The following is a 27,984-nucleotide window of genomic DNA, read 5'->3' as shown; positions in this document are numbered from 1 at the left end:
TTAAGCTAACGTTAAGCTAACGTTTCTCAATCTTGGTGATATAAAGATAGGTGGACTTCAACTCCCAGAATTCCCCAGTTAGTACGGCGGAAGTGGTAAGTGGGTGAAAGCAGGCGACGGGGAACAGTTGTGACCACGCTGAGCTGGACCGCGAGCTGTTCCGAAGTGGCGCGTTTCTAAGTGCGGGATGGCGGTGGCTGGACGTGGTTTTTTTTACCCACCAGTATTTCCGATTCTTTTAGTGGTGAGTTACTATGCGGGTTAGAGCCCAATTTCCATCATGGTGTTCAGACGTGGCTCCCCGATCAAATGCAAGGTAAGGTTACCAGATCTGAAATGCAAAAACACGGCGACCGCTAGAGAGCAGCAGCGAGAGGGTGCACTATTTCTCTTCTGTGCTGCCACTTCAGAGTCGTCCGGATCTTTACAGTTCGGATCTGGTAGCCCAATGCAAATAGATAACTTGGAGAGTTTTAAATTTAAAACGTGGGCTTTTATATAGCCCGAGTGGGGTCGTTCCAGCTTATAAAGGCAGCATCAGCAGGCTTCTGTCTGGTTGAGGTTGAGGCTACAGCCTCAAAAGCACTTGCTGTGGACTTTCTGACGATTTTAAAACCTGAAGGGCTCAGTTTTGAAAAGGTGTGCTTCAGAGCAAGGTTGATGACTTCTAAAGGAGAATTTTTGTAGCTCTGGGTTGACACGAAGGGTCCTTAGTAGTGCTGTCTGAGTTTGCTTGTTTTCTTGCAGACATTTCAGTACCCAAGCTAGGAAACATCATCAGTGCTGATGATTTGGGTAATGAAACGTCTGCAAGAAAATAAGGAAGCTCAGAGAGCACCAATACGCACCCCTTATTGATGAATTCTGCTAAAATTTTAAATTGTTGAAGATTTGAATAGGTTGAGCTAATTACTCTATTTAGAATTCTGCTTCAAGACTAGGATACTTTTTATTTTATTTATTTATAAATCTGCATGCTGCCCATCTCTCCTAAAGGCGACTCCAGGTGACTCACAACCAAATAAAAGCAAAACACTAAAAACATTAAAATATTTGCATTAAGATATTAAAAACAGCCAGTTTATTCATTTTGTTTATGTGAATGATCTAAAATTATTTTAATGTCCCAGCCTCCCTCTTCTTATCTTGAATCGTGGCTGTCCTTAGGGCATGTCTCCTCTTTCCTGTTTTCTTTCCATTATTTTAACTTAAGTTCCAAAACTTATATATAGTTCATTCATAACAGTAAACTAAATCTGTTAAAGCAATTCTGAATGTTGAATGGAGTTTTCTTCTCTTCCTGGTCACACAAAGGAGGGGTGGACAAGCTGGTATTTTGTTTTAAGGTTCTTTTTGTTTATATGCATATCATTGATTTATGGTTAATGTGTAGTGTAGTGCAAAAGTGATGCAGCAGGGCTACATCATCAATAATGTTTATAACACAGAGTATCATATTTATTGTTAACAGCTAGCTAAGGATTAGAGAATTATCAAAACAACAAATATTAAAGTGGAGATCTTACAAAACTATGAGCTGGACTGCTCTGAAGGTTTTTTGTACCACAGTAATTCTTAACATTGTTCAAAATATTTTGTTGTTATTATGCACTTGTCATTTTACAGAAAAGTTGTAGCTGAAAGGACAATACCTTGGACATTTGTTGAATTTTTGAATATGGAACAAATCTCATTCGTTAGAAGACTATACATTGGAGGACTTGGCCATTCAGTTTCTAAAGATGAATTGTATGAAAGATTTAGCAAGTTTGGAAATGTTACAGAGACTGAAATCATTAGCCGGAAGGATGAGCATGGTAATACTTTAAAATTGCCTAAAAATAATTTCATCTACTTCGTAATGGCAGCTCTAGGCTGCAATCAGGAATAAACTCTGTTGATCAGATATATTGCTAAGAAAAATCTATGTTCAATTCTACTGTTACTTATTTTTGTTTTCCTTTTGGCAGTGATCACTTATTTATTTTAAACAATTTGAAAATCAGTTTGTTTGTTTTTTTTGAATAACCAGATTGTTATTTTTAAACAGGGAACCCTATCAAAACATTTGCATACCTTAACATCCTCCTTTCAGAAAAAGCACTTAAAAAATGTAAGTACACAAACTGTGAATGCTGTTTTTGGTTCTTACGTATATCATTATATGTTCCAAAACTGGTTAATCATACTGAAATCTGTAAACAGGAGACGTCTGATGAAGTTCACAACCAATATTCTTTAGTTGTATTATTGAACTTTTAATCAGTAGGTTATTTATCTTTAGTTTTAGCACAAGTCACCTTAAACATTTCTGTATTTTGGGGTGTCCCCAACCCGCGGGCCATGGCCCCCTACCAGGCCGTGGCCTATTCGCAACTGGACTTTTCAAGTGGTGGGCACATGCATGCAGATTGACTTGTGCAAACAGCAGATGGTGCACGTGCAAATGTACATGCAGCTCAACTTGCTCAAGTCAAGCTGCGCACACATGCACACCAGCCTGCCGATTGTGCAGCCCAGTTCTCTTTCCCCCCCTCCCCACAAGGCTGCCAAGCTGCAAAGGTTAGAGACCATTGCTCTAACACACTGTTTGCTGCACCATCTCCAATATTTAACTGCATGTCTCCACCCTACTCCTTACTAATGCATTCTTTATGGATATCAGCTTTCCAAGCATGTTTAAACAGTTGTCCTTCAAAATCTGAAATATTGTCTTCGTTTTTGTTGACTGAGTTATCATGTTAGGCATTTTCTTTTCCTGTTATCCAAACGAGAAAATATCCCATGAGATTGAATCCAGCACCATATTTCCCAAATGACTGCTATAGCACACTGGTGTTTGTTGTTCTTTTTGAGACATCCTAGAACTTGTGGTTTATAATGTTTTAATAATGAACAGAATAACCATTTGGTATTTTTTTTTGTCTTTAAAGGTATATCGGTTTTAAATAAAACGAAATGGAAAGGTGGGACACTGCAAATCGAATTAGCAAAAGAGAGCTTTTTACACAGGTAGTACTTAGCATATTGTATACAGTTTCTGGTGAAAACCATTGAGTTTTGCACACATGTGAGCAAAGAAACTGAAGAATAGAAGAGGAGACTTGCTTGTCCGTTTAAAGTTCTCAGTGTAGTGTTAGATTTTACAATGGGTTTTAACAAAACATTAGAAAAATATAGTGAACGTTGTATGAGCAACACTGGAGATATTTAACGTGAGCAGTACTTCTCACACTGGCAGTGAAAACCTGATAGCAAATATGACTGCTGCAGAAACAAAGGACTGCTTCAAAGTAGAGCCTGTTACATAGAGTGAGAAAGGGAAGGAAATGATCAATTTCTACTGCTAAGCTTGTAAGCCGCCCTGAGTCTTTGGAGAAGGGCGGGATATAAATGGAATTAAAATAAAATAAAATAAATAAATAAATTTGGAATATTATTGCTATCTATAGAACCTGTTTGTGAAACAGCAGTTGCTGAAATTCTCTGGTTTTAGCACACACACAGACACACACAGACACACACACAGACACATATATATACTGCTCAAAAAATAAAGGGAACACTTAAACAACATATATATATAGAACCACTAAGCTGGGTGAAACCTGTCAGTTGGTGTGTGTTCATTTGTGGGGAAGGAAGGAATTTGCATGAAATGAAGCTTGCAAGATTACAATAGAGAGAAGAGTCCAAGTGCAAAATACAGTGGAAATTATAGACTATGATTTGAAAATAGAGAAATGAGAAAATCTTTCTCCTTTTTAATTGCGGACTTAAACTTGCACTTTGTTCCCAAAGAAATCTATTTTATTTTTAGCAAACTCATTTAGGGGATGGAGATTAAAATGAGCTTTATTGTGAATTGACACAACTCTTGTTGTTGCAATTATGGAAGACAAGCTCTTGGTAATTTTCACAAATCTCACAGATATCAGACAGTAAGTCCCAATCTACCTCCTATCCACTCCTAAGACAAGTTGTAATGTAAAGTGGAAAGGATTGCCATGGAAATATGAAAGGACTTTTCACTCATTTTGTTTTGCTTTCTCTCTCTGTTTAATTAGTACTAAACTGCAATCCTGTTCTGTTATGCAGACTAGCACGGGAGCGCCAAAAGGCTAGTGTGACAAAGGAAAAGACAAATTATAATGGTATGACAGATATTCAAGAATCTCTGAAGAAATCTGGAGTTGTAGATTTCCATGTGAAAGCAGTACCTGGAACAGAAATACCAAATCATAAGGTATGATAAATATAAAGGAAAGAGATGCAATATATTGTTCCTTCTCCCTAATGGGCTAAATTCGAAATTGTACTGCTTAGTTTAAAAAAATATTTAAAATTGCTACATTGCTTAAATACTTTACTTTTGTAAAGTTTTTTTCAATGTTATTGCAAACTTTGAAAATTGTTTGCAAACAGTTTTGTAAAAGTTATTGCGAACATCCCCCCCAAATAATACTTATTTTATTTGTTTTAATAGGACTGGGTGGTTAGTAAATTTGGCAGAGTTTTACCTATCCTTCACTTGAAAGATCAACACAAAAGCAAAATATCCTTTTCTGCGAGTTTTTACTGTCCTGATTCTTAATATTCTCTACACAGTAGTACTTCAGGAGCATTATCTTGCTGCCTATGTAAGAAAAAAATGCCAGACAAGTATAGTCAATTGAAATATCCCGTTGAGTGGCAATGGAAATTTATAAAAAGACATTAATAGTTCTGTCAAATTTCACTCCACTAGCAGGAATTAATCATTTAGATTTACCATGAAGTTGATAAAAAATAAAATATGTCAGGTAAGTAATGTTGATTGAAGAAAATAGTCATGTGAAAGAATCTCATCAACTGCAATGATTTAAGAACATATCCTGTAGACAGAAGCAGTACTCAAATTCTGGCATTTCCTTCTCCTTTCCACCCAATGGTCATAAGCTGCTTAGCCCTCTCTTTTGCGTGAACTGGGCTGTTCACTCATCTTTTGTTATTGGAACCATCAGATTTGATGTTTTTCATTGACTGGATGTTAATTCTCACATTTTCATAAGGAAAATTTCTCAACTTTTTTTTTAAAAAGATCCTTATGTCTTAGATAGAATATCTTTGTACTCTATTAACATTTGTAATCATGTGCATTCAAACAATCAAGCTGTTGGATGCACTTTAAGGGGCATGGCTTATTACGTTTTTAATGCCATTAGATGATGATGTCAATGGCTATCATATCCTAATTTTGCTTTGGAAGCCTAAATATGGTTCACTGCTGTTCTGCCTCAGCTAAAAAAGCAGGCACACACCATAAAATGGTGGGTTTTATTAAAGAATTTATAGATTGCATGTTATTTTTTTGTTAGCATTTATCTGCAGGTCAATATGCCTGCTTGTTTTTGCACTGTGCTCACCTGAATCTTAACAACAAAGGGTGTGATGCAGTGAGTGATTTTGTTTATCAGCCAGTTTGTTGCAGAGCCTGACACTGAATCAAACTGAGAGGGAGCGAATGACCAAAGGTCACCAATCAAACTTCCACGAATAAGGAAGGACTAAAATGTGGGTCTCTGCTTCTAGTCCAGCACTTTAACAACTATACTACAGTGGTTTTCTTTTCTATCAGACAGATAACAACCTGTTAATATATCACAACTTGAAACAGGCTGCCTTCTTTTATATAATTGCTTTCCTTTGTGGATACAACCAAGATCTAGATATAGATATAGATCTTTATAAGGGACGCGGTGGCTCAGTGGGTTAGGACGCTGAGCTTGTCGATCAGAAGGTCGGCAGTTTGGCGGGTCGAATCCCGAGTGCCGCATAACAGAGTGAGCGCCTGTTACTCGTCCCAGCTTCTGCCAACCTAGCAGTTTGAAAGCACGTAAAAATGCAAGTAGAAAAATAGGGACCGCTCCGGTGGGAAGGTAACAGCGTTCCGTGCGCCTTTGGTGTCTAGTCATGCCGGCCACATGACCACGAAGACGTCCTCAGACAAGCGCTGGCTCTTCGGCTTTGAAACGGAGATGAGCACCGGCCCCTAGAGTCGGAAACGACTAGCACGCATGTGCGGGGGAACCTTTACCTTTACCTATAGATCTTTATATATCTTTCTATTTACAGGTAGTCCTCGATTTATTATCACAACTGAGTCCAAAATTTCTGTTGCTAAGCAAGATAGTTGTTAATTGAGTTTTGCCCCATTTTATGACCTTTCTTGTCACAGTTAAGTGAATCATTGCAGTTGTTAAATTAGTAACATCATTAAATGAATCTGGCTTCCCCCATTGACTTTGGTTGTCAGACGGTCACAAAAGGTGATCACATGACCCTGGGACAGTTCGACCATCCAATATGAGTCAGTTGCCAAGCGTCTTGAATTTTGATCACGTGACCATGGGAATGCTGCAATGGTCATGTGAAAAATGGTCATAAGTCACTTTTTTCAGTCCCATTGTAACTTCAAATGGTCACTAGCTGAAATCTCGTAAGTCAAGGACTACCTGTGCAGGATTTCATTAAAATAAATGCTCTTGTCTTTTATTTTTTTAAAACCTCTCTAGAACATCTGAACGTTTACTTGTAGAGTGGTATTTACATGTTCCTTAATTCAAAAATTAACATAATAAAATATGACCCTTCCAAATATTGCCAGAACCTTAAAAAACTAGATCAAGAACCTATAGATTCAGTTCCTATTTCACAGCTCACTTGGCATCTGGAAGAAGCTGACAGTACCATGAGCAAGAAACGGCAAGGACAATTCCCTGAAGCTAAGAAGCCATCAAAAAAGAAAACAAAATTACAGAACAGTGACAGCCTAAGCAAAGTTGAATCAAACCCAGCTAATGTCGTCCTTGCAAAACTAATTCAGAACTGCACCTCTAACTCCAAGAAGCAACCTAATCAGCAATCTTCAGGTCAAAAGCTTAAAGCTGGAACCACAAGTTCTAGGCATATAAAAAGCCGATGTGGTGATGACATAGATTCAGAAGAAGAAATCAGAGCAATTGAAGCAAGCGAGAGAAAAAAGCACAAAGGTAATTGTACTATTGCGCCTGAGGATAATATGGAAGTTGTCGGTGATGACTTTAAGCTGAAATACAGTACTCATTGGTCTCTACAGAAAGCAAACAAGCATATAGCCCAAGCATGCAATGGACTAATAAGGCCTGTAGAAAATGAATCTGATTATGATTCAGCTGACACTGATGAAATTATAGCCGTGGCTAAATTATCTGATGACAAAGAGAGAAATGAATCTCTAGAGGGCTCTAAGAAAACACAGAAGCAGAATGATGGCCAGCCAAAAAGAACCATCCATGCTGAAAGTTCTCCATCTTCTGGTTCAAAAGGGTCCAAAGCAGGAGAAGAAAAAAGAGCAAAATCTGAAAAACCATCAGATGCACAAGCTACTCTTGACAGAGACAGATCTAAGAGTGAGGAAAACTCAGATTCATGTTCAGACACAAGTGAGTCTGAAGGGGATGAGGATTATGAATCCATGATTCAAAGTGGCTTCCGATTAGATCTTACCTTAGAAGACTTAGAGAAATTAGCTGGTGAAAGTAGTGAAGATTCAGAGGAAGATAACAAAATACTTCAAAGGACCATTCAACCACAAACGAATTACTGCCCAGCTAGCAAAACTGGTACTGCCCCAGAGAAACCCACAATTTCCACCACTTCCAAAAAATGTATTTGCCCTGAAGAAATACTTGCTGCCATTTTAAAAGAAGAGAGTTCTGACAAAGATGATTTGAAACGAAAACAGGCAAAAGTGAATATTCAACCTTTCAAAGGACTGGGGTCACTTATCGGAGTACCACCTGAGAGTGAGTTGAATGTCAGTGTGCGTGAAAAGAAACACTCTTCTTTTGAACTTGAAGGGGAGTCTCTGAAAAGTGTTACAGAAGCGAAATATTCCAGTTCTGCGAGTAAGAAACTTAACTCCAAACCACTGTCTTTGAAAGACTTGGACATTCCCATTGGAGGTCTTTCTGGAAATTCAAGGGACCGTTCTGACCAGCTCCCTGACAGTATTGGAAAGGCAGAGAAAATAAGCCAAGATGTAAGTATTATGCCTGAAAGTGAACCCACCAAATGTGGGAAGTCTTTTTCCAAGGGGCCAACAACTTCCAGTGTTATACAGAATAAAGATTTAAATGGCTCGCTGAAAAATGAAGGTGGCTACTCAGCTTCTCCCAGAAAAACAAAGACATCAGATAACGTGGGAATACAACTGGAGGACAACGAGAAAAGATTGGCTGCCATACAAGAAAGGCAGAAAGAATGGGAGCTCCAGAAAATCATTATACAGGGAGCTCTGACCAGCCAGGTAATTTTGTTTCATTTGCCCATTTATTTCATTTCTCTTTGTTTATTTCAGCTGATTAGTTCTGTAAGGAATTGTAGAGTGCTTATCTAAGTTAGAATTTAAACGAAGAGCAATAGATCAGTATTTTATTTGTTTTATGTTTATGTGGAATAATTCTTGTAGTTCATCATAATCTGAATTTTAAAGTAAACGGCTGTAAGTAAAATATGTAAATATCATTTCAATAATGCTACATTCCTAATGTACTGAAACCTAAGCACATTTGCTAGAAAGTAAATGTGACTGAACATAGTGGCAACATTTGGAGATCAACAAAGCGAAGATAAATTGCACTTAACTATTTCCATCTGTCGATCAGCACAGGTAGGAAATGGCCATTTGTGGTTGTTAGATTCTTAGCAAATCATTCAGTTGCAAGATACTTCTCATCTCTGGTAGTGAGAGTTGATAGAAATTGAATAGAAAAGAGAATGATTTATATGAAAGAAATTGAAGTGGCTTAGTTGAGATATAGAAAGAATGAATGAAGATTGAATCATAAATGAAGTTTATGAAGAGCGATAGGATGGTGAAGATTGGTGAAATTTGTGGTTGTATGGAATTAATGAGCTCTTTGAAAAGAAAAAGAAACAAATTTAAAGAACAAAAGGCTATATATAAACCTGTGTGGCTTTGATAGAAGCTAAGATAGATAGGCATGGAGAGGGGTAATGAATAATTTTGGTATAAAATAGATTTAGCTGTATATCTAGCTGTACAAGATATTTAGTTTATCTTGCACCTTTAATTTCTTTGGCCTACTGTTTCTTATTCTGCTTTTGCAGTTATAATGTTGCTTCCCAAAGGAAATAGAATGATGGGTATGTGTGTATGAATCTAATGAATTTGAATTATGATTCTCATTTTTTAAGATGCCACAAGACCTTTTATTGATGGTTGCATCTGTTTCTTTTCCTTCCTTTGTTTTATACCATTTATGTCCCTAATAATCCCTAGTTAATTGTTAATGTAATTTTAGCAAATTCAGTCAACAAATAAACAGAAGCACATCGTGTTTGATTCAGATAATGAAAATGAAGTACAAGAGCATACTGAAGAAGCGTCTTCAGAAAAGATCCCAGTAAAGGTGAGCAAACTAGAAGGGAATTTATTCTATCCTTAGAGATTATCTTTACATCTTCACAAAGATTTTCTTTAGCTAGTGGTGAAGAAAAGAAATGCACATGTGCACTTCTTTTTAAATTATAGTTTAATTTATAAATTATAGTACATCCCCCCCCAAAGATACAGTCAGAAACCTAAAAAGAAAAGGGAAGTGGAAAAAAATAAGCTTAACAATTAATACAGGTACTACAGAAGAGCAGAGGCTGAGTTACCAAAGACACGAAGTAAATATAAAATAACTTAATCCAGTTACTTCACAAAATGTAGCATTGCTACACTGCACTGCTACCCTGTTGTTAAAATAGTAACACTGTTTAACAACAGGCCTGTTCTCCCCAGTTGGGGTGAAGAAATTCTGCAAGATTCCATTCAAGTAAATTGGATATTATTTGAGTTTTTCTTTTAAAACGCAACAGAAAAAAATCTGTTAGTTTCAGCAAATAGTTTAGGTGACAGGCAGCTACCATCACTCTCAGGAACCATTACCATCCTATTTATGGTAAAGGGAGGAAGAAAAGAGGCTTCTGAGAGAAAAAAAATGATGTAACTGGGGGAGTACTTGCTAAAAACATTTGGTGTTGCCCTGAAAAAGAGCTTGTTCAAATGAAATGTTGGTTCATTTCTGCGCCCAAGGAATTCACCCCCAAAACTTCTGGGAAGCTGTTTGACAGCAGCGATGAAGAATCAGACACTGCAGCTGTTGAAAATGATCGGTTCAAAATCAAACCTCAGTTTGAGGGCAAAGCTGGAGAGAAGGTGGGTACGCTTATTTAGTGTATTATTTTCATGGCTTCTTATAATTCTGGAATAATTTATCTTCATGCAGAAGACTTGCACAGCCATGTATTTTGGTGTTTAAGCCAGGCAGGGGGAATCTGTGGCTCTCAAGAGCATTCCTAATATTGTGTAAGTTTCCAGCACTTTTATCCAGCATGTAAGCATCTGGAAAGTCACATGCTTCTGTCTCTAAGCTCCAGATATAAATCTTGTTCATTTCATCAGTTTTTCTCCTACATCATGTAGCATTTTTCTATAAGCCAGTCTTTGTCTACAATGAACAGGTTTTTTGTCCCTTGGTTTCTCTTTATTTTATGGTACCATATTTTCTTGGAAGAAATAAAAAAATACCCCAAAGATGCTTTACAAAAGGCACCTGGACTTTTTTTTCTTGAAAACGTTTCACTTCTCATCCAAGAAGCTTCTTCAGTTCACTCCCTCAGTTCCAGAACTGAAGAACCTTCTTGGATGAGAAGTGAAACATTTTCAAGGGAAAAAACCCAAGAAAATCCAGTTGCCTTCTGAAAAGCATCTTTGGGACAAACATGACCTGGATGATTGAGAATCTCCACAGACGAGAAGTAAAGGAGAAAAATGAGGATTTTAAAAAGGATTTTAAAAAAATGTTTATGTTTATAACTTTGGTTTACCAAGGAAAGTTCAAGAGGAAAACCAAGAAAAAACCCTTTATTAAAAATGGATATTCTAGTACAAAATAATTAAATTCAAACAGTATATGTAAAGACAATTCAAATTCCATACTTTTCACATGAATGTGAAAGACTGTACACTAATTGGTACCATTTGGTAAAATGGTAAAAATTAAATCCCCAAAATAAAGGACAAAAGTAAATTTTTGAAAAATAAATCTAAAAGACAGCTTCCTCAAATGAAAGATTGTCCTTTATAACAAAAGATGTGTGGTCACTTTACATACATTACTTAAGTTTTTTGGAACTTGATTAGTTCATTTAAATCTGTTCTGGAAAATTAATTGCAATAAAGAATATAATCCCTCTGTTACTCTTTCTTGTTGCAGCTTATGCATTTACAGTCACATTTTGGCACAGATGAAAGATTTCGCATGGGGGCTCATTTCCTTGAAAGTGATAGTGATCAGGAAGGTAAGATACACAGTATTTTGTTGCTTGCTAATAGAAAGCTTGTAAGACTTGGTTATAGTAAACTTTTTTCTATATTTGTTTCCTAGTAATTCCTCTGCATGGATCAAAAGGTCCTTCAAAAACATTTTACACATGACCTAAGCAATAGAGTAGAACATATACCCTTTTCAAGGTTAAATATGTTTCCCTTGAAAAAAAAGAAAAATAACCCACTAAGTATTTTTACATCTATACTTTTTATATTTTGTACATAACAGAGACTAACTCAAAATATAAAAAGGTATTTCACAGAATTTCTTAGAAATATCTTCTACTGTAAACTGGTAATAATGAAAAATGCTTGAAAGTGGGTATGTGTCTTTAATTATATGTGTTAGGCTATGGATTATTTTAGAAAGTGACCTGACACCTTCTAGTTGTTTGGGGGCTATATCTCCTGTATTGCATTATTATATAGGCATAGTGATATTGCTATATCTCTGGAGAGCCAGCGGTTAAGGTCCGGGTGTAGAAACCAAGATACAATGAATTCTAGTTCTACCTTAGGCTTGATAGCCAGTTGTGTGTGACTTTGAGCCAATCACTCTCTCTTAGCTCAACCTACCTCACAGGGTCTTTATTGTGTGGGAAAAATAGGAGGAAGAGGAAGGGATATTAGGTATGTTTCCCACCTTGAGTTTTACTATGTATGTATAATAAACAGGTGGGATAAAAATCTAATAACCATAGTAATAATGATATATAGACAATGGATAGTGATTATTGAGGACCTATCTTTGATTTAGGGATGCGGTGGCTCAGTGGGTTAGGACGCTGAGCTTGTCGCTCAGAAGATCGGCAGTTTGGCGGGTCGAATCCCGAGTGCTGTGTGGCAGAGTGAGCGCCTGTTACTTGTCCCAACTTCTGCCAACCTAGCAGTTCGAAAGCACGTAAAAATGCAAGTAGAAAAATAGGGACCACTACGGTGGGAAGGTAACAGCGTTCCGTGTGCCTTTGGCGTCTAGTCATGCCGGCCACATGACCACAGAGACGTCCTCGGATAAGCGCTGGCTCTTCGGCTTTGAAACGGAGATGAGCACCGGCCCCTAGAGTTGGAAACAACTAGCACGCATGTGCGGGAGAACCTTTACCTTTATCTTTGATTTGAAAAATAGAAATAGGCACCTTAAATTAAACCTAACCAAACTATGAAGAAAATATATCCAGAGGGGGGGGAAATTAGTTTGGATGTAACAAATTTGATTTCTTCATTGTACAAAATAGTTGCAGTAAGAAGCAGACTTCCATACATTCATTCTCCTTTCTTAAGCATAGAAAATGGGGAAGTTGAAGCTAACTTTAAAGAAAATACTTTTGGACAAGGAAATATAGTTTAATTAACATAGATAAATTTGGAGCTATTTATGTCTGAATCTGCTTTCATAAGGAAATATGTTGTCCTGACACAGCCAGCTTGTTAAACCTGGGCAGTGATTGAATCTATTAATTTAAACTTAAAAACAAGCCACAACTGACACAAATTTGGTTGCAAATCAGTGTCAATCTATTCTATAATCCTTCAAGTTGAGCTTGGTTCAAGGTGATCAAATTCTAATTGTTGTTTTGGTCATAGATCAATATAAATAACAGCAATAATAATTACAACTATTTCAGGAATAACACTGAAACCAGTGAGATAATAAAAAATACCTAAAATCTAGAATTACCAACCCAATACCATAATATAAAAGCACTAAGATCTTTTAACGTACAGGAGTATAATTTTTTGGTCTTTAATCCAAGTACTCATGTTCTCTGTCTTACACAACGTTTGAGCTAGTTCAGAGTCATGTGTTAAAATAATGTACAATTCGATGTAATGGTTGAATGCAATTGGTATTGGTTCTGTGAAGTCAGTAACTAAAGTCTGTTCTATTTTTTTTCTTGTTAGAGGAATCAAAGAAATTGGTAACAGAGGAAGAAGAGGAACTTTCTTTAGAAAAGAAGAAGAATCTTGAGATCTTGAAAAATCTTCTACATATTGATGTAGACCCTCCCAAACGTAGGAAGCTAGCTGCAGAAAGCCAGAAATTCAGGTATGAAAATTACTTTAGTAGAAAAACTAAGGCAAATTTATATTTGTATAAATTATCATTATTTTCATAGTTCTCCCCCAAGTTAAACACTAATTACTCTAGCATTGCAGGCAAGCTTTGATAGATACTGAAACTGTGGATCTAAGACAGGGGTGTCAAACTGGTGGCCCACAGGCCAGATGCGTCATATGCAGGCCACTCCCACCCCAGCTCTGCAAAGGCAAAAAACATCACAATATGTCAAGTGACGCAATCAAGTTTGACACCCGTGATCTAAGAGGATGAAATATAAAGCATTCAACCCTGATTTGAGCTTGTTATTTTAATACTGTAAGATTTTAGACTGTTAAACCATTCCAATGCCTCCTGACATAGGGAAGCATAGAAACATTGGCATAAATAATTAAATAATTGCAATCCTTTCTAATAATATAATCACTAATGTGAAAGCTAATTATTTCTTGACACTTATAGAAAAATACTTCTTTAGCTGATTGTGAGCAAAGATGCCATAAGGTTGCTAATTAAGTCTACAATCCTACACCTATTTTTCTCAGATTAAGTCCATTCAACTCAATGGGATTACTTCTCAGTAGAAATGGAGACTGTTATGTAGATTTTTTTCAAAATTACTTGACATCTTATTGATTTATGTATAGTTTGCACTTCAACATATTTAGAAATGTTGTCATAGAATGAAAATTTTTATCCCATGGAATTTTTATGGTATCTAGATTTATGTAAGGATGCTTTACTATTAGTACTACTACTACTATTATTAAAATATTATTTATTTATAGAGATATGAATACCTTACGCTATGACCCCACAAGGCAAGATCATGCAGTATTTGAAAAAAAGCCAGCTAATACTGAAAAAGAGAGGTAATGATTCCGAACTATGCCTGTCTTTTCATTGACCTGTTTACTCTTTCAATTCTGATTGTTTAGAGTCAAATATTTATTTTATTCAGCAAATGAATAAAACATTTCAGTTTTTAATTAAGAATTGGAATGAAAGAACGAGAGAAAAATATTTACTTTAGAGGGGTTTCAGAGGGAAGTTGCAATATTTAAATGTCTCTGTCAAGACTTCTAAGAGTGATGGATTTCTTTTTTAGAAGAAATATTGGTCATCCATCAGATGTTGAAATTAAATGTTATGCTTTTGCTGAATTGGATTATAAACCTATACAAATATTTTACTATGTGAAAAAATAACCCACATTAGGGTTATTGTGTTATACTTTACTGGGATTTATATATTGAATGGGTTAACAAAATGGATTGTGGAAGCATCTGAATTTATATTTCTTTGGTGTAAGCATCTGATATAGATTACTAGTTTACTAGATTATATATTTGATCAGTTAAATATTAGCAATTAACACATTCTTATTTCCGTCAAATAGTAAGGCTAAAAAGAAGAAGAAGAAAGAAGAAGCTCAGAAACTGCCTGAGGTGTCTAAAGAGACATTTTACAATGTCGCAGTGGACTTAAAAGAAGCACTTGGATCTACAAAACAGGATGAAAAAACAGAAATAATACCATGGGACCAGCATGATGATGCTGAACAAACCCGTTCAACTGATATACCAAAATTCAGTGCTGAAAAACAAGACGGAAACGGGGGTTTTACCTTTTCCTTTTTTGGTGATGAAGTGGCAAGATCACCTACTAAAGAAGGTGTCTTTACCTATTCTAAACCATAGTTTCAGTATTTCAATCACACATTTTTGAATTAACACCCTTTGAGACCTGATCACTGTGTTGCAATTTGTGTGGGTCTTTTCTTTAAAGAACAGAGTGGTTTTAATTTGATGACGGATGAATAGAAATATGTTATACCAATTCTGTACTACCTGCCCTGATTGCTAGGCTTAATGGATGGAAATGATCCATAATATTCCAAATTTGCTCATATCTAAAAGTTGCTTCTATCTTTAATATTACACAGAAATATTATACCAGGACCATCAGGAATACAGGCTCAACAGCTTTTCCATGGTTTTTACAGTGGTAACAGATTGAAGCCATTGATGTCTATATATTACCTTTCAGCATTTAAACCAGTATTCCCCCACCTTTCCGGGTTGGCGGCTTGGTGTGGGGGTGGGGAGGGAAAAGGGGATGGTTTTCTGGGGGGTGAGGCAGGCTTACACGCACATGCATGTGCACACACAGCTTCATTTGTGTAACTGGCGAGTGCACATGCCCACCGCTTACACAAGTAGGGCTATGTGTGCTTACGTACGCACTGGCCTGCCATTCACATGGCCTGGTTGAAAATAGGCCATAGCCCACAGGTTGGGGACCTCTGATTTAAACCGTATTAGTTGATTGGGAGCACAAAATGGAAGAAATAATATATTTAAATCTGGCTTGTGAATTTGCTTGAGCTATCTATGAAAACATAATGCTCAACAGCCTGCCTTGTGAAACGATGAGTTCTTCATTGAAGGTCTTTAGTAAGAAACTGGAAGCTCATCTGTTGGAAATAACTCAGTAAATCCTGCACTGAATAGAGGGTAGACTAGATGACTTCCCAGGTCACAACCAACTTCTTAATTCCATTTGAACCTGTTGGTGTGATTCAGCACAACTTAGTTATTAAGGTTTATAATTTTGTTTTCTAGGCAGCTAAAAAAATAGATTTATTTGTTTGTTTGTTTATTTAATTTGCTGCCCATCTTGCCATGGGGCTATTCTGGTTGGCTTACAACAATAAAACAGAAAAAAATGATGAATGTAAAAATAATAAGGAATAAAACTATAAAAATAAATATGTTGACTATTCATAACCAATAATATGCTAAGCCAGCTTTTGAGTCCAATATCTAAGAAACAAATTAATGTGTAATCACCTGGGAACTAATTATTTTGATTTGCAATAATGTCCTGCTTTACAAAAAGCATTTTCAATATTAGAATACCATTATACCATATCTAAATACCATTTCTATTGTAAGATGATGTGGTTGTAAAGCAAGTCATTAAGAGTCTGGACCTGATTTTACAACCATTTTTTACTGTGCTTGTTAAGTGAATCACTGGTTGTTAGGCTAATCACACGGTGGTTAGGCTGATTGCATGGTTATTAAGTGAATCCAACTTCCCCAAATGATGTTTTTTGTCAGAAATCAGTTTTGAAAGTTGCAAACCATGATCACAGGACTCTGCAAATGCAAGCCAGTTGCCAAGCGTACAAATTGTGGTCATGTGAACATGGGGATAGTGCAACCATCATAAATGTGAAGACAGGTTGTAATCACTTTTTGAACTATTGTTAAGCAAATGGTTTTAAGCTGAGGACTACATGTAAATGTTTTTATATATTGAAAATGGTTGGGTCTTGTTTTCCTTTCCTTTTTATAGATCCATACATAATTGAAATACTAAAACCTTCACGAGTAGCCTGGCAAGAAGATCCCCGCTTTCAAGATAGTAGTTCCGAAGACGAAGAATCAGAAGCAGCTGAAGTACAAGATGTCAAAGAAAGGTAAATTATACTTTTGCAGTATTCATTGAACTTTAGATAGGATAGACTTAAAATTTAACATAGTGGGCCAGGTTGTGCATTCTCTGAGATGATACGTCAAATATGTTTTTTCCAAAATGAAGCCACTTATCTATATTGTGTACTGTAGTTTCAGTAGCAGCAGGCAGAATGCCTTAAACTAATATTATGTGATTTCCCCTCCCATTGCATTTCCCATCATTCGCTATGCTTTTCCTAAAGATTACGTGGGACTGTACAAGGAGGACACAATGGGGAAGGAAACGCCAGTTTCTGTGTGATTTTGTATCCTCACAATGTGTGAATAAATTGCTAAAATATCCACCTTATAAATTTAATTATTATTATTATTATTATTATTATTATTATTATTATTATTATTATTATTTTATTTATATACCGCCCTTCTCCCGGAGGACTCAGGGCGGTGAACAGGGCAAGCATAAAAAAATACAGAGATACAAAAGTTAAAAAGGATTAAATATATGCCCAACTAAAAACAGTAAATACAAATATTAAAATAACAATAACCCCCCCCATCAGGCCAGGCCGGCTTGTTCAAATAAGAATGTCTTTAGATTGCGACGGAAGGAGCGAAGGTCGGGCGCCATCCGGAGCTCAACCGGTAACCGATTCCATAGCTCCGGGGCGCCCACAGAGAAGGACCTCCCCCTGGGGGCCACCAATCGACATTCTCTGATCGGTGGCACCCTGAGGAGGCCCTCTCTGTGGGAACACACAGGGCGGAGGGAAGTTGATGCCGGCAGCAGGTGTTCCCTAAGGTACTCCGGACCCATGCCATGTAGGTCCTTGAACACCATTGCCTTAAACACCAATCAATCAGCATTACCCTATGGGTCTTCCTCTTGGGAAAAAACCAATATGACTATTTCCTTATTATTTCTGAGAGTTAGAATTCACCAGATTTTTAATGCAAAGAAATACAAGGCACTAAATAATTTGTTCATTTAATTCATCTCCGAAATATGCTTCTTCCTCGAAATGAATGTTTTGCTCAGGCTTGAAAAAGTAGTCTTTTTCTTTTTGTTTTGGAAATTAATACTCTTGTTCCTTTTTCAGTTCTCCAGCTGAACCACATTCAAATATTAGATTTTTCTTCTTCTCAGAAGATGATGACAGGTTAAAAGGTGAAAATCAAAAAAATTCTTAATTATTTTAGTTCCCAGCATACTTATTCTTCAGATTTATTTTTAAGATGTAAACATCAAATCTATTTCAAGTCAGAGGTCTCATTCTAAGTTTTGTTTGTTGTGCGTTCAAGATACATAATTTCTGTAAGTTTTTCTACATTTTTGGAGAGTTTTAATATTGGAGTTCAGATTGCTGTGGATAACGTTATCTATTTTAGTTGCTAAAGAAGTCTACTTTAAACATTATTTAAATTGATGTCATTTTAAGAAACTTCAGTCTGGAACAGTGGTTGCAATTGCCCAGAAAACCAGTATTCTGTGATTTTTTAAAAATAGTTTTTAAAAGATCAAGTACAATCTTAGGAGCATCCTGTGGCTGACAGGACCTTATGGTTTTGTCTCTTATCAGTGGAGCTGGAAGGGTAAAATTTTCCATCTACCTCTTCCAAATGTTTTTAAACTCTGCCTCAAAGAATTGGGGAACCTTTGAAGCAAATGTTGATGGGAGAGAGGAATACAAGGACAAGGAAAAGAGGGCATCTTTCTCTTGTAAAAGAGAAATGTTCATGAAAATCTTAGGTTTCAAAATGTGTTAAATCTGATGGTCCATGAACTTTATATATGCAGTGTTTTCCTTGAGGCCATGAGGATGAAAGCATGCAATGTCAACAGCAGGATAGAAAACACCATAATACCTTGAGCTACAAAGTACAATTGTTTCATCTAGGCAGCCCTTGAGCCCTTGGCTTACAGGGATCACTTCTTTCTTGTTTACAGGGCAGGCGAATTACATTACAGATTACATTTTTTATGCCTTTTCTAGAGGGCCCCAGGCTATTCTATAAGGCTTCAGATCTTGATGAAGAAGCAGAGGATTGGGAAAGCAGGCGCCAAATATTGCTTGAGGTATGTGGCTAACGATATTCTTGGTATTTAGGCTAGAGCTGTTTCTCACTTTTGATCCAGGATCCTAGCAAACCAAAATCACAATCAAAAGATTCATTCAGTTTTCTCTCTATCATTTTTGGTATAGTATTCATTTATCAGTATGCATCCTAGTGCCACTTTGAAATCTAGCTGGTAAGAAAGCTGCATTTTGCCCTTATTGATTCATTGTGAGGCATTGCTGGAAGAGCAGGAAGCTGATTTTCTATCTGCGTTTTCTTGCTGTTCATTGTATTATGGACCTGTTTAGATGTTAAAAGCTGAAATGCTAATTAATTTTATAATACTGAATCTCTCATAACTATATTAAACTTTAAACATTTCCAGGATTGTCGGAAGAAACATAAAGATGCAAGAAGGAAAGTTAAAACAAAACATTAACAGTTCTGCTAAAGAAGAAAGATTGAGAATGTTGAATATACTTGGACTGAATCCTGGGATAATGGAAACTGTTGAGAAAACACATCTACGAATAGCTTGGAAGTATAAATTAGTTCTGAATAAACAATTTTGCGAAATCAGAATAGATTTGTAGTTCTGATGTCTAATGCTTACATTTCCATTATTTTTTTTTTATTTTAATTCCATTTATATCCCGCCCTTCTCTGAAGACTCAGGGCGGCTTTACAAACTTAGCAGTAGCCTTCATTCTATGTATATGCCTGCTTATTAGGGCTTTCACACACACCCCAAGCGGCATTATTACAAAGTCAGCTTAATTGCCCCCAACAATCTAGGTCCTCATTTTACCTACCTCGGAAGGATGGAAGGCTGAGTCAACCTTGAGCCTGGTGGGATGCGAACCTGCACTAATTGCAGGCAGCTGGTGTTACTTAAGGAGGCATTAGCCCACTGCTCCACCAAGGCTCTTTATTATATAGTATGAACAGTATGAACATATTTATTATTAAAATTCTAAATTATGATAGGCAATGATCTTCACAATTAGCATTTATACTTATTGCCTGTCATATTTTGAAAGACAACATTTAGGATTTCATATGCACGTAGGTTCTTTGTCACAAAAAAGCAACATTTGATGGAGATGAATATAACTTGTTCTCTTATCTAGCCAAGACTAGGTGTAAAACAAGCAAGGATCAATTGTAATGAAGTGCAATTAAGTGGCAAAAGGCAAGCAGCTTTTGTGTACAAAATTATATTTACCAAATATAGTCATTTTAAATTGTACAAAAGTGTGTTATTATTTATGTTAATATAAGATTATTTTTGTATCTTGAAAGATTGAATTCAGGCCATTGGGAAAGGAGGAGTTGGAAAAGGTAGAGTCTTGGAAGTTCCCTTCATAAGCATATTGTAATGGTGCACATAATATATCCCTGGATGATTTTAATATATTAAAAAGTTAGATGATTGAAAAATAGAACTGCAAATTGCATTGTTTCTATTTGAAAATGGTATCCAAACTATAGAATATGTAATTGATTGATCATCCTTATGTAATACAAATATTTTTGAATTTTAGTCTCTCTGTGGAATGTTGCTTTTTTTTTATTGAAAAGTTTTAACATACAATTTTTCTTTAAAACCCCCCTCCCCCTCCCTTCTCCCTCCCCCCCTACCCCTCCCCCCCCCGACTTCCCAGAGCTAAATACAAGGTATATATAAAAAAAACAATCATAAACAATCATATACTAACAACTATAAACTCTAAAATCCATCACTCTCTAGCTTATATAGGATAAAACAAGCCTTAGTAATATTAAATATATATAAAAAAACTAAAAGAAAAAAAGAAGAAAAAAGAAAGAAGACTTATTCAAATGCTACATAAAACTTCTTAACCCTATACTTATTCTGGATAAACTCAATCCATTTTCTCCATTCCATAATATAGCGTTCTTGCGAGTGATCTTTCAAATAGGCCGAAATCTTCGCCATCTCTGCCAGGTCGGAAACCTTTAAAGTCCACTCTTCTATAGTCGGCAGTTCCTCTTTCTTCCAATACTGACCTATCAAGAGTCTTGCTGCCGTAATTAAATTCAACATTAACTTAGTGTCCACAACTGTAGCATCTGTAATTATTCCCAACAGAAAAAGTTGCGGACAAAACTTTATCCTCTGTTTAAAGATCTTCTGCATGTTCCACCAGACTTTTATCCAAAAAGCCTTGACCTTTTTACATGTCCACCATATGTGAAAATATGTTGCATCTTCATCACCGCACCTCCAACATTTAGGCTGATAATTCGGATACATACTTGCAAGCTTTTTAGGATCTAAATGCCATCTATAAAACATTTTGTAAAAATTCTCTCTTAGATTTTGAGCTTGTGTAAATTTTACGTTCCTCACCCAAATCTTTTCCCACGTGTCCATTGTGATAACTTCCTGGATGTTTTGGGCCCATTTTATCATACAATCCTTAACAAGTTCTGTTTCTGAATCAATCTCTATCAACGCAAGATATATCCGTTTAATATGTGCTGGTCCCTGATTTCTAATTTGCTTTATCAAATTTTCATCAGTCATTGTAAAACCATTTTTCTGATCTTCTTTCCACCTGGCCCGTAACTGAGTATATTGAAACCAGTTTTGAACAACCTTCTCTTCTCGCAAGAGGCTATATGATTTCAAACACCAGACATTTCTTTCCAAACTTAGGATCTCCTTGTACGTAGTCACATCATGTTTGAAACCAGCATGTATATTTTCTATTGCGTGTTTTGGAATTGCCCACAGTGGTATCTTACAATCTAACTTATGTCTATACTTCTTCCAAACTCTCAGCAATGCCTGTCTTAAAATATGCACTCTAAACACATTGTCTACCTTCTTATCATACAACAAATATGCATGCCAGCCAAACAACAAATCATGGCCCTCAAGATTTAATAATCTCTCTTGTGTCAAATTAATCCAATCACTTATTCCTACTAATGCAGCAGCTTCATAATATAGTTTAAAATTGGGCATTTTAAGCCCACCTCTCTCACGAGTAGCCTGCATAATCTTAAGTTTAACTCGTGGCTTTTTCCCTGCCCACACAAATTTATTGATACCTCGCTGCCATTCCTCCAAATTAGAATCTTTCTTAAGAATCGGTATCATTTGAAATAAAAATAAAAATTTAGGCAGGACATTCATTTTCACTGCTGCAATCCGTCCCAACAAAGACAATTGCAATTTTTCCCAACTCTCCAATTCTTTTTGAATTTTCCCCCATAGTTTTTCATAATTATTTTTATATAACTTTGTATTAGAGGGCGACAAAAGCACCCCCAAATGTTGCTTTTGGATAGAGAATCATCAAGCATTGTAGGTTTCTTTTCCTCCAACTTGTAAGATAGATATAAATTGCCATATTCTCGCTTTTCACTACAGAAATGATGATATGTTTAAAGACTTCACTAAAAGAGCCATCTGAGGCACAGGAGAAGAAATATTGAAATTAAAGAATATTTGAAGAAACTGACTTGAAGGCTAGAGATCGTGAACTGCTTAAACTGCTTAGAAAAGAATGGGTTTTCTATCAGCTAGAAATCCAGGAATCAGTCTTTAAGTTTAAAACATAGGATTAATAAATGCTATATTTTCAGAAACCAAAGCTTAGTGTATGATCTTTGGTGGACAATTCATTGTTTTTCACCTTTTATTCTTAAAAGTTTTAATTTCTCTCTCTGGGTGCAATGAGTAATTGCTGCGAACTTCACGTAGGCATCAGGAAGGGCATTGGGCCAGCAAACGCTCCAGGTCCACTTAGTCGCCCTGACTCCACCCCAATGCAAGCGATTACAAGGTGGTTAACAGAAAAATCTTAAATTTTAATCTGGATATAAATGCAACAGGCACACCACTCAAATAATTAGTGGCATTCCAGCCTCCCACCTCCCATTATAACTTCTAGTGTGCAGGGAGAATTTGAAAGAGGGAAGAAAGGAAAGGAAAGTAATTAGAGGGGCAGGAAAATGTAGGATTTCAGTTCTTCAGTAGAACAATTACCATTCAGCTTGGTTTGTACACCACGTAAAATATAGTGACTAAACCAGAGGTAGGCAGCCTTGGCTCTTTTATGAATTGTGGACTTCAAGTGACTCAGGAATTCTGGAAGTTGAAGTCCATGAGTCATAAAAGAGCCAAGGTTGCTTACCCCTGGACTAAACCATAGCAACTGAGTTCAAACAACATGCTTTGTAAAATCAAACAAGCTTGTATGGCTTAGTACATTGCATTCAGTTATTCAGTACACAATGTTTACAATAAATCATGATTATATGATAAATTCAGGCTAAAAGTGCTAAAAGTATCTTAAGGCAGCTCATTTGATCTGGCCTAATTAAGGCTGTTAAAAAAAAGGTAGATTATTTTTGTCTCCTTTAATATGTTATTTTTAAAGATCCTCTGGCCTGATGCATGTTTCCAGAACTGAATGGAAGTATTTGCCATGACTGATATTTTCCATGTTCATCTCTAATTATTTTTGATACAATCTAGTAACAAATTATTCTCTATTTCTTCAAGAATTATACAGAGACTAAAAGTATTAAATGTAATATTTTATCTACCTTACTGTAGATATATGGAAAGAATCCTGATGCAGTTCTGGATGATACAAGCCCTACCCAGGGAATAATTGGCTATTGCTTAGCTCAGAAAAAAGGCACTGATATTTCTTACCCAAATTCTTTAGGATACACGACAATATAGCATATCTTCACTTTTACTCCTACTTCAGGACTGCTTGGTAAATTAGGTTGCAGATCATTGGGTTGTGTGAACTTCTTAAAAATCGAAAGTTTTTAATGAAAATTATAATATGGGTCCATCTTGTTACTGCACGTTAGCTTCTTTTTATCTACAACCACAATTCATGGAAAAAGGAAACATGATGGTAGAAAAAGATGGAATTAAGAGCGAGTTTTAGGATTTTATTTCTCCCAACCAGTAGGTAATGCTGAACAAGTTGGATTTTGGAGCTAATTCATTACCAAAAGTAAAATTCTGGTTGGCTTTGCTAATGCAAAGGTGGTCATTTGTCTTTATTGCTGTTCTTTCTTGTCCGGAAATCCATGTGTTTTGCTAAAGGCAAGAGACAAATCTAGTCACTGTGTTTAGAAATGGGAATCAACCATTGATTCATTGTCCTGGAATGGTAGATGTGAATGCTTGCAACATCTACTCTGTTGGCTAATATATTCAACGGCTGCAAACCACAAACTTCACATGTTATGCAAACTCAAATAATGTGGTTAGTTTACAGTCCAGTGCCAATGGAATTGAGCAATCCATATTCAACTATAGCAGTGTCAGGTGAATACACCAGTCTTTATTGTTTGGCGTTGCTTGTAGAGGTTTTTTTTATAGCCCTTCATCTTTCTAATCCACAGAAAAGTTGGGAAAAAATATGTAAAGGGACTTAGGACTGTACATCAGTGTATCTGTCAGTTGGATAATTTCCCCAAACTGTAGCAGAAGTGACAAAATTTGGTGGTAGAGAAGAAACTGGCAGAAGAAACAGGGCAAGGAAAATAAAATCCAAAATAATTTGTCCAATGGGAGAAGTAGTTGGGCAGCAGCTCAGAATGTTGGAGACTGTGCCATTCTTCAGTTCCCCTCCTGGCCACATGATCCAAGACATGATCCTATGCCCTACATTATAAGCTTCCTGTGCCTTAGTTTTGTGTGTGTGTGTGTGTGTGTGTGTGTGTGTGTGTGTGTGTGTGATGGTGTTCTTCGCACCACTAGTCTCTTGAACACTGGAAAACTCAAAGGCTTGCCTGCTGTTTTGTGGCATTTTAAATCCCATCCCCACCTGATCCATGCAATTATTGTTGTTTTGTATTTCTTTTTAATTTGTAAAATATCTATTGAGCTGGTGTTTTGATACGTGGAAAGTCAAAGAAATCATTATGAGGCCCTCAATTTAACATGCAAATCTTCCTCTTCCTCCTCCTAATTTATTAAGTGTACAGACTACACCACCTGACTCTCAGTGATGCCAGGTGATTTGTACATTGTTAAAAACATTTCAAAACAAGAAAACAATAATAAAAGTAAATAATAAAGATGGCAAGTATGACAAACGTGGATGGGAACCAAGAGAAAAAACCCCAAACCCCATCATCTAAAGGCAGCTTCAATCACCCTTGCCAAAGAGCTGGGCAAAAAGCCAGATCTTCACAGCCCTTTGAAACACTGGCAAGGTGCGGGCCATTTAAATCTCAAGGGGAACTCATTCCAGAGGGCAGGCATTGCTCCACTGAAGGCACACTTCTGGGGTCCTGATAGATGGCCTTGTTGAACTGAAGGAACTTGGAGTTCACCAACCCTGCCAGATTGGATCAGCTGGGCAGATACTATGGAAGACAGGTGGTTTAGTTACCACGCCCTATGCCATATAGATAACCTTATAGATAATGACCAGTACCTTGAATAGAAAGTATTACTTTTTATTTACTGATGCTGAGCACAGTAACTGATTCAAAATATTCATTTATTCCATGGACTTGTAAGCATCCCACAACTTGATGTCCTCTAAATATGTCACGACTGTAAAAGACTTTCCTGCCATAGCGGAGAATTTTGGCAGTAGAAGTCCGGACCTCTGGAGGTGAAAGGCTGGTATAGGCCAGAGGTAGGCAACCTTGGCTCTTTTATGACTCATGGACTTCAACTCCCAGAATATTCCTGAGCCAGCTGGCTCAGGAATTCTGGGAGTTGAAGTCCACAAGTCATAAAAGAGCCAAGGTTGCCTACCGCTGGTATAGGCTCATCTGGGCTGTGTGATTGATACATGCATTACTTTCACCTACAGATGGTGATATTGAGTAAGATTGAGTCAAGATAGTGCAAGAAAAGCAGCCAAAATAGCAGCTGCTCTACTTAAAATAGCCTCAAAAGAAAGGCTACAACACTGAGCTTAGTATCATACAATAATACACCATAGGAATTTTCACTGCCCTAAACCTGATGCCCTTCAGCAGCCTTCTTAAAAATTCCAGATATTGCCACCTCTACACAGATTGCTCAATTGTAAAGCAGCATTTACTCACTAACTAGCTAGTACTACCTAGAATATACTTTTCTGAACACCTTTAATTATATAAATGAAGAAAATGTTGCCAAAGGCTACACTTGGTCATCTGGAAAATCATCTTCTAGAAATCAGCATATTAGTTTTGTTCTTTACCTTTTTCACATGTAACACTGAGTCACTGAAGGTGGAAAAAGTGCTACCAATAGCAAAAATAAAAAATGTTAGTTTTTTTCATCGCATGGTTGCTGTGAATATCCACAGACCCAGCCAGAACATTTTGTTTTCTGTTGCATAATTAGAAGGCAGTTGTCTCAATGTGTTGCTCCAAAAATTGATTGATATATGCTCCATTTTAGCGAAGAATTGTTTTTAAAACATATTGAATTTCCACTGACGTGCCCATCTCCAGCATGTCAGCTTCAGTCACCATTGGGCTATCAATTCATCCTAAAACTTACTACAAAGTCATGTAGCCCCTGAAATGGAATTTTTCTGGTATTGACCACCCTGGCTGGGAGTATTGCACGTTGACACAACCCAGTCAAAAGGCACCAGATTGGGGGATGGTCTTTTGGAGCAGCGCAGGTTCTACATGGCAAGCCTGAATACAGTAGGCTTCCTTCCAGATGAACAGCGTTAAGTATATCCTAATTCTGGAAGTTTTGGTGAATCTGTTTCTTCTAACAGCTTTGGTGAATCTGTTTCTTCTAATTTCAGGGAATAATCAAAATAAACATGGCTGACAAGAGTGTGGAAAGCAATTAGGTGTTCCCTTCCTGCCTGTGTAAGTGAGGCTGAAATGTTGCACTGGAAGATGCCTTATCACCTAGTCGTAAAGCAAAGGCTGTGTCTCCCTCCAAGCCTTCCTCAGCCCTGTTAACCCCAAACCAGCACCCAACTCTACGAGTCCAGCTATCATCATCAGCACCAGCACCACCAAGCAGCATTATTTTCTAGCCTCCGGGGCTAAAAGAGGAAAACCTCCCCTTATCATGCCGCAGCGCACAAGGCAAACGCGGAAGAGACGCCTGTCCTCCTTGCTGGCTATTGGCCCAGACACGCCACTCCTCCTTTCGCTCGACGGGTCTGAGCTGGCAACTGAAGGCCTGGAGTTCGGCCAGCTGGATCGGGGTTTGTTTTCCTCCCACCGAAAAGGAAAGGCAGTTCGGGTGGAAAAGGGTTGGTCTGGCATCATCACTTCTAGAGCTCGGCCTGCTGCTCTGACTGGATCGGAGAAAAAGCAGTGGCCAGAGCAGGGGTAGGCAACCTCGGCTCTTTTATGACTCATGGACTTCAACTCCCAGAATTCCTGAGTCAGCTATGCTGACTCAGGAATTCTGGGAGTTGAAGTCCATGAGTCATAAAAGAGCCGAGGTTGCCTACCTCTGGGCCAGAGGCTTTCTCTTTTCTGTACTCAGAACTTTGTTTTGTTTTGTTTAAGGAAAGGGGAGGGTGTTTGCTGCTCTCCCCTTTCCTTTGATGTCAGCGTGTCCCAGCTGGCTTACCTCTCCAATAAGTGAGATTAAGAAGGAAAGCAAAGGCCAACCCCTGGCGATTTTCTTGCAGTTGTTCTGACAGCATCACCGTTGTGGTGGTTTGGCTATTGCTCCCTTCCGAGACGCTCTTTCGACTTTTGAGTTATTTTAATTTAATTTAATTTAATAATATTTATATACCGCCCTTCTCCCTGAGGACTCAGGGCGGTTCACAGGGCAGAATAAAATACTAAATACAAACGTTAAAAAGAGATTAAATGATTGCCCATGTTAAAACAATTGGAATAGAATTCTAAAACACCAAGTTAAAAATTAAGACACCAAAAATAAAAAACCAAAAATAAAAAAGTTATGCGGACTTCAACTCCCAGAATTCAGTTGAAGATCTCTGGGAGAGGAAATCCACAAT

At 37.1% G+C, this 27,984-nt stretch overlaps 1 protein-coding gene across 4 annotated transcripts; it reads left to right on the top strand.

Annotated features, from left to right (window-relative positions):
• Positions 1-102: 102 nt before the first annotated feature.
• Positions 103-22,639, top strand: NOL8 (nucleolar protein 8). 4 transcript variants are annotated; one of them, XR_014491829.1, is made up of 18 exons: positions 103-244; positions 1,627-1,817; positions 2,051-2,113; positions 2,934-3,012; positions 4,099-4,246; positions 4,487-4,558; positions 6,617-8,329; positions 9,348-9,455; positions 10,127-10,249; positions 11,310-11,394; positions 13,325-13,469; positions 14,270-14,353; positions 14,881-15,155; positions 16,845-16,968; positions 18,067-18,134; positions 18,961-19,043; positions 19,410-19,565; positions 22,428-22,639. XR_014491829.1 is itself a non-coding variant. In XM_083357010.1 (17 exons), exons 2-17 carry the CDS (start codon positions 1,679-1,681, stop codon positions 19,461-19,463), a joined length of 3,363 nt encoding a protein of 1,120 aa, XP_083213136.1. In that variant the 5' UTR covers positions 103-244; positions 1,627-1,678; the 3' UTR covers positions 19,464-19,646. The 4 variants fall into 4 exon arrangements, 2 of the variants coding, with proteins under 2 accessions (XP_083213136.1, XP_083213137.1); XR_014491830.1 differs by lacking the exon at positions 22,428-22,639 and having other exon boundaries at positions 18,915-19,043; positions 19,410-19,646; XM_083357010.1 differs by lacking the exon at positions 22,428-22,639 and having other exon boundaries at positions 19,410-19,646.
• Positions 22,640-27,984: the final 5,345 nt, after the last annotated feature.

This window comes from Vipera ursinii (assembly GCF_947247035.1).
Source record: "Vipera ursinii genome assembly, chromosome: 2".
NCBI lineage: Eukaryota > Metazoa > Chordata > Lepidosauria > Squamata > Viperidae > Vipera > Vipera ursinii.
This window is presented reverse-complemented; position numbering and strand designations above follow the sequence as displayed.

What these genes read in the sequence shown, in the direction of transcription:
- NOL8 (XM_083357010.1), top strand. Translation starts at nt 1,679, where the DNA reads ATGGAACAAATCTCATTCGTTAGAAGACTATACATTGGAGGACTTGGC. An exon ending in CAGAAAAGATCCCAGTAAAG is followed by an intron (nt 9,456 to 10,126) that starts GTGAGCAAACTA and finishes TCTGCGCCCAAG; the next exon opens with GAATTCACCCCCAAAACTTC. An exon ending in AGGGCAAAGCTGGAGAGAAG is followed by an intron (nt 10,250 to 11,309) that starts GTGGGTACGCTT and finishes TTCTTGTTGCAG; the next exon opens with CTTATGCATTTACAGTCACA.